Source organism: Equus quagga, chromosome 3 (assembly GCF_021613505.1).
Source record: "Equus quagga isolate Etosha38 chromosome 3, UCLA_HA_Equagga_1.0, whole genome shotgun sequence".
NCBI lineage: Eukaryota > Metazoa > Chordata > Mammalia > Perissodactyla > Equidae > Equus > Equus quagga.
The window spans coordinates 91,756,968-91,763,946 of NC_060269.1; the positions used below are offsets into that span (position 1 = coordinate 91,756,968).

Below are 6,979 nucleotides of genomic sequence, written 5' to 3' on the forward strand. Positions count from 1 at the left end.
TCATGCAAAGAAGCTGATGGATGGGTCAAGAAGAGGACTCCTGTGGTTTCGTAGCTAGGACAGGGGAAGCCGTACAGCTGAGGTTGCTGTCTGACTCTCACTCTTTGATTTAGAGTCTCGGCAGCTTATCCCAAAATGGCACTCTGGGTTAAGAATGACGTCTGAAATGGAATGTACCAGAGCCTGCCCTCTCTGTTTTCAGTACTGTCTCGCTTGCTAAGTTTAGACTTGGAGTGGGAAACCCAGTCAAGGACTGAACCAAAACGAACTCCAGGGGTGGGAGGGATTGAGAAGGGTGGAAGAGCGTCGCTTCTGGTATGGCTGATGGGCAGAGGAATGTGACAGCCCCCTAAAAGTCTCCCAGTCTTCAGTCTCACACCTCCCACCACCATCCTGCCCGATCACAGACCATTGTGGTCATTCTCCACATATCAGCCAGAATTATCTTTGGGAAACATATCTAGACTGCATCATTTCCTTAGAACTTTCTCATTGCTTCCCATTTTGCGTAAAATCCTGATTCCTTACGGTGTCCTACAATGTCCTACATGATCTGGTCTCTGGACATTTCTCAGACACTTTTTTTTTTCCCTAGTTTTCCCTGCATTCACCAAACTTCAGCTCATTCCCATCACTTCCTTCCATTTGGAAATCACTTGCCAGAGATCTTCCCATGGCTTCCCCCTTCTCTTCATTCTGGCCTTAATTCAGATATCACTTCTTCAAAGACCACCCCAGCTAAAAGCAGCCTCTCCTAACCCATCCCCATCCCAGTCGTCATCTACCACTTTATTCTCTTTTATCTTCCTAGTACTTACTAGTATCTGAAATTTGTTTAAGTATTTCTATTGTTTACTTGTTTTTGTTTCTTACCTTCCACCAAAATAAAAACATCGTAGGAGCAGAGTCTTTATTTCATTGATGCCTGGGCCCAAATTGACTTTGTACAAATTTTTGTTGCCTGGCTGACCTGACCTTGGTGACCTAATAGAAGAGATCAGTGGATACAGAACAATATTGTTCCATGTTACTTATAAGATCCTGAGAGACAGAGTACATTGTTTGTGTCTGAAAAAAGAAAGGCCTCCTTACTTTTGCTGTTATATTACTAGCCCACCAAGCTTGACATGTATCGTAAAGAGCAGATCAACCCTTTTAGATTAATGATACGGAAGCAATAAGTGAAAGAACTTTAGCTGGCCATCAGCTTAATCCCATATTTTCACAGATTGCTGTAGAATACTTTTTAAAACCCTTGGTACTTTTTAGATCCTTATCTCCACCATGGTAGTGTGACATTATAGACGTGAGAGTAAGAGGTCCTCTGTAAGCATGTTCTCTGGTGGAGTCATCCAGTTGTTCAACAGATGTTTATTGAACCCCTGTTCTGTGTCAAGTACTGCTCCAAGTGTTAGGGACACAGAAGGAGAGGAAGCAGATGAAAATCCCTGTCCTCAGGGAGCTTGCATTCTTGTGGGGAAGATGGAAAATAAACAAGACACTTAAATAAGTATACACTGGATAATTAGATAGCAATAGTCTTAAGGAGAAAAAATTAAGCAGGGAAAGAAGAGTGGAAGTATGGAGGGGGTGGTACAATGTTGATTGGATGACCAAAGAAGCCCTCATTAAGAAGAAGAGATTTGAGAAAAGACCTGAAGGTGTTGAGAGAACAAACCCTGTGGAAATCCCGCGAAAGAACAATCCACCCAGAGGGCCAGAGTGCAAAGGTCTTGAAGTGGGAGCATCTGTGGCTTGTTGGAGAAGTGGCGAGGAGATGACTAAGCAAGAGTGAGATTAAGAGCAAAGTAGGAGAGTGGTCAAGTGGGAGAAGTGTGGAGGGGGTAAGGATGGTTTTGTAAGGCCTTATGGGTTATATAGTAAAGAGTTTGCCTTTTACACTGAGTGAAATGGGAAGCATTGAATAGTTTTGTACAGAGGAGTGATGCGAGCTCACTTAGGTTTTAAATGATCACTCTTGCTCCTGGGTTGTTTCCCACGAAGAAGAGCAAGAGGACCCATTGGGAGGTTATTGTAATAATACAGGCAAGGAATAATTGTGGCTTGGCCCATGCAGGTGGAGTGAAGTTGTTGAGAATTTGTCAGATTCTGAATACAGATATATTTTTTTTTTTTTTTTTTTAAAGATTTTATTTTTTCCTTTTTCTCCCCAAAGCCCCCCAGTACATAGTTGTATATTCTTCGTTGTGGGTCCTTCTAGTTGTGGCATGTGGGACGCTGCCTCAGCGTGGTTTGATGAGCAGTGCCATGTCCGCGCCCAGGATTCGAACCAACGAAACACTGGGCCGCTTGCAGCGGAGCGCGCGAACTTAACCACTCGGCCACGGGGCCAGCCCCTGAATACAGATATATTTTGAAGGTGGTACTGACAGGATTTGCTTACTGAGGTAGGATGTGAGAGAAAGGATAACTCCAAGGTGTCTTTGGTTTGAGCAACTGGAAGAGTTGAGGCAAGTATTTTGGGGAAAATTTGGAGCTCCACTGTGGACATGATACATACTACATGATACATGCGTGTTAGACATGCATGTTAGACATCCAGTAGGGAGACAAATAGCGGTTGTAGATATTAGCCTGTAAATCAATGGGGAGATCTTGGTTGGAAACAGAAACATGGGAGTAATCAGGATATAAATGCTTAAAGCCACAAGACTGAATGAGATTACCCAGGAAGTGAGAGTGGGTAAAAAAAGAAGACGTCAAAGGACTGAGCCCTGGAGGACACCAACTTCCTATGGAAAAAGCAGTGGAAAATGAGGGAAAGCAACCAAGAAAATAGGAAGAAAACTGGGACAATAGCATGTCCTCAAAGCCAAGTGAAGAAGGATTTCAGGAAGCGTGATTGATGAACTGTGGCAAATGCTATGTAGGTCAAATAAGATGAAACTGAGAATTGAGGCCATTCAATGGAGCAGAGAGGGTGAAACCTGATTATAGTGTGGTCAGGAGAAAATGAGTAGATAGAGTGCTTTAGATAACTCAAGGAGTTTTCCCCCAATGGAAGGAGAGAAATGGAGTGAGAGTTGAGTGAGAATTGGAAGGGAGCACAGCTCATTGGAGGATGTTTTGTGTTTGGAAGAAATAAAATGTCTCCCTGCTGATGGGAGTGATCCAGCAGGGAAGATGTTGAAGATTCAGGAGGAGGAGAATTGTAGGAGCATGACTTTGAATAGAGAAGGACATGTGGGATGGAGTACACAGGAGAGAAGCAGACCTTAGCTAGAAGCAAAGGCAGTTAGTTCATAGTACAGGAGAGAAGGGAACACACAGATGTAGGTGGGTAGGCAAGTACGCTGGTGCAAGGTTGTGGAAGTTCTCTTTTTTGCTTCAGTTCTCTCTGTGAAAAAGGAAGCCAGGTCATCATTTGGGAATGAGGGTAGGGAGAGGTTCTGGAAGTTTGAGGAGAGAGGACAAAGTATGAATTAGGAGTCTAAGGGAGTGTGACAGTGAGTGGGACAGGGAAATCTAGACTGATTGCTGGGCAGCATTAAGGGCCCCTTGGAGTTCATGGGCATGACTTTAATGTGAGACCAGACGACCAGCACGGTTGAGTGTTTTTCTCCGACTACTTGCAGCTGCCCTGTTGCAGGCAGGGAGCAGGCAACAAAATGGATTGACAAATACTTGACTTGCAAATAGTTTATCAGACAAGTAATAGTCCTCTGTACTTTTCTCATTTCTCAGGTGGTTGAATGGTTTCAATTGGGAGGGACTGAAAGCACGGAACCTTCCATCACCCTTACAAAGAGAGGTATGGTACCTACCATATTACTCTTGATTCTTTTGTAGATATTTGTTTTTGTAAATAAATTTTAGAGGCGTGTGTATAACAGATTTTAGATTTTTTAAATAGTTTCTAAAAATTAAGTTAAAATGTCATAGCAATTGTGATTATAAGGACTAAATAGTATTACCTATTTGCTGGGCATTAACTCAGCTCTCAGGAACCAACTACATAGTCCCCAAGTAATCAGCGTTAGTCAGGCTGGCAGAGGGCTCTGGAAATGTAATATGAACCTTATAGGTAATTTTAAATTTTCTAGTAACCGCATTAAAAAGGTGCAATTATCATAGTATGTCCAAAATATTATCATTTCAATGTCTAATCAACGTAAAATATTAATGAGATGTTACATTTATTTTTTCATACTAAGCTTTCAAAATCCCAAGTGGATTTTAAACTTTCAGCACATCTCAGTTTGGGCTAGCCACATTTCAAGTGCTCACTCACCACATGTTGCTGGTCGGACAGCCCAGCTCCAGAGAAAGTAGGACGTTTCCTAACTTGGGGAGCCAATGACTCAAGAATGATCTAGGTCAACACCCTACAGACTTTATGCTGTGTTCTTTCTAGAGGAATTTTGGAGATCTGTGTCTCCCCTTGTACCTTTTTAGAATGACATCTGGATTTTTTCATCATACATTTAAATCATTGTGTAGAATGTAATTTCTAGTATGTTGTAAATATTGACATTTTAAAGTAAAACATTACTGTTACTTCACTCCTTTAAATATGTCCAATGTAATCTAAATACTGTTAAGATTTGATACTCATCAGCTATTTAAAAAATACAGAGAGAATTATTACATCATTCCTTTTTCTCTCTGAATTCATATTTCCATGTTTCTATTCCATTTTCCCTGCAAAATTTCATTCTAATGTAGAATAATTTTATGCTTGGCAATCTTTAATTGATAATTTTTTTTTTTTTTGAGAAAGATTAGCCCTGAGCTAACATCTGTTGCCAATCCTCCTCCTTTTGCTGAGGAAGATTGGCCCTGAGCTAACGTCTGTTCCTACCTTCCTCTATTTTATATGTGGGACACCTGCCACACTGTGGCTTGATAAGTGGTACATAGGTCTGTGCCTGGGATCCGAACCAGCAAACCCTGGGCCATTGAAGTGGAGCATGTGAACTTAACCCCTACGCCACCGGGCCAGCCCTGAATTGATAATTCTTTAAGTGCCTTCAATTATGGTTTTATGAACTGTAAAATTGTTGTGACAGCAGAAGTTTCTGTGACAACACAAATATGTCTTCTGGATTCAATTATAATTACATTTTTATAGCATGTGGTATCAAACAACATAAATATATTACAAAATTTTCGAGTAATTATTAAATGAATATTTTTTGAAAAGAAATTATTTAATGTACCTGTGGATATATGCTGTTTATTAAAAGAATGGGATCAGGGGCCAGCCTGGTGGCATGGTGGTTGGGATTGCGTGCTCTGCTTTGGCAGCCTGTGGTTTGCAGGCTTGGATCCCGGGCGCAGACCTGCACACCACTCATCTGGCCGTGCTGTGGCACATCCCACACAAAATGGAGGAAGATGGGCACAGATGTTAGCTCAGCGACACTCTTCCTCACCTCCGCCCCTCCAAAAAAGGGATCATTCTCTACATCAATTCTATTCCTGTTGAAAATTTTATAGATGAAAGTGCTAAGAGTAGTTTTCACATAGATAAGTAAATGGAAGTGAGGATTTTATAATAGCAATGTCACTTTGAATGCCTTCTGAGTGATCTCCTCACCCTCCCAAAAAACACATTATGATCTGTCATAAATAGTATTTTTAATGATATATCAGCTGATAATTCAATTAGATACTTCTTAAATTTGTTTCAAAGCAAAGAACTGGAAAGCACCTGATTCACAAAATAGTTTAATTCCAAGGTCATTTCACTCTTTCAACAGAGTCAATAATATTTTGAATTGTTCCTTTGTTTGGCATTCTGGAAACTTTTATATGGGTCAATTAACCATATGAAAATTCAAAGTTGGTGAGAAACTTTTATAAAGTGGAAGAAAGATTCTGGAAAATTTTGATTTTTTTGAGTATTTGCTTTTAAAATGTTTTTCAATTTGAAAAAAAATAGATGTCATTTCGGTCACTTTTTCTTTTGGAAATAACTTATTGGGCCAGATAGCTTCTATTGAATGTAATTCAGTGACCCCATCCATTTGGTCTAAAGGGGATATCTCATGAGGTTGAGAGTGTGACTGAAAAATAATAATTGGTCACCCTTCCCTTATGTGTAACTTACCAGCGGTTGCAGTATAAAATCTGTGTGAAGATGTAGAGAGCATTCTCCATGTGTAATAGCATGCTCAGTCAACATTGTCCTCACCTTTGGTTTAATCCTTTCTCTATTAGCTCAGTGGACCCACAGATCACAGCTACTTTGACAAGTATCCTCCTGAGAAGGGAGTGCCTCCAGATGAGCTGTCAGGCTGGGATAAAGACTTCTGACAGAAAAAAAGATGATTACTGCCTGTCTACTACCGAAGAGGACTATGAGCACCGATAATCCAACACTGATAATTTCTCTCTTTGGAGTACTATAATATCTTTTGAAAGACCTTTAGGGAAAAGAAATCGCTGCCCATGGGCTGAGGTGGACGATAGTGGGTATGGAGGTGGTTCTAAATTATAATATCTCATTTAGTGCTGTGAATTATTCATATATTCCATTCTTCGCTTTTCTCAAATGTTGAAGGCTGTCCACAGTCAGAACCATCTTTGTTGAAGGGGCATAGTTTTCTCTGCAATCTATTGCTCCACCCCAGGCAGACTCATCTCCTTTGAGTCCTAATAAGGCTTACAAACTGTCTTGCCCTTGAGCAACTAACTAAGTCGTGCAAATAGAAGGAAGAGCAAGGTGAATTTTGCAAGGGAAGATTTCCCTGCTCTCAACAACTCTGTGAAGTCATTATGGCGTCTTAAAGTGGTGGTTTGCAGAAATCTCGCAGTCAGTAGAGCTCTTGATTTTACCTGCATTCAACCTAGAAACACATTACTATGCTTCTGATACTAGTCTGGCGAAAGGCAAGTTTGAGTATTTAGTCAGTATTGACCACTCCCTAAAATAAACGAATTAATTAATCCAACCAAGTAATTATATTCTATTGGGGAACTTAGAAAAAATAAACCAAGCAAAAATTCTTTTTCA

At 40.6% G+C, this 6,979-nt stretch overlaps 1 protein-coding gene across 1 annotated transcript in view; it reads left to right on the forward strand.

Moving 5' to 3' along the window:
• Window positions 1-6,335, forward strand: part of PRKG2 (protein kinase cGMP-dependent 2) — an 87,901-nt gene extending 81,566 nt beyond the window's left edge. Inside the window, exons 17-18 of the mRNA XM_046657150.1 lie at window positions 3,706-3,772; window positions 6,184-6,335. Coding sequence (XP_046513106.1) covers window positions 3,706-3,772; window positions 6,184-6,279 — 163 coding nt within the window. The 3' untranslated portion in view covers window positions 6,280-6,335. The remainder of the gene's footprint in view (window positions 1-3,705; window positions 3,773-6,183) is intronic.
• The last annotated feature ends 644 nt before the right edge of the window (window positions 6,336-6,979 follow it).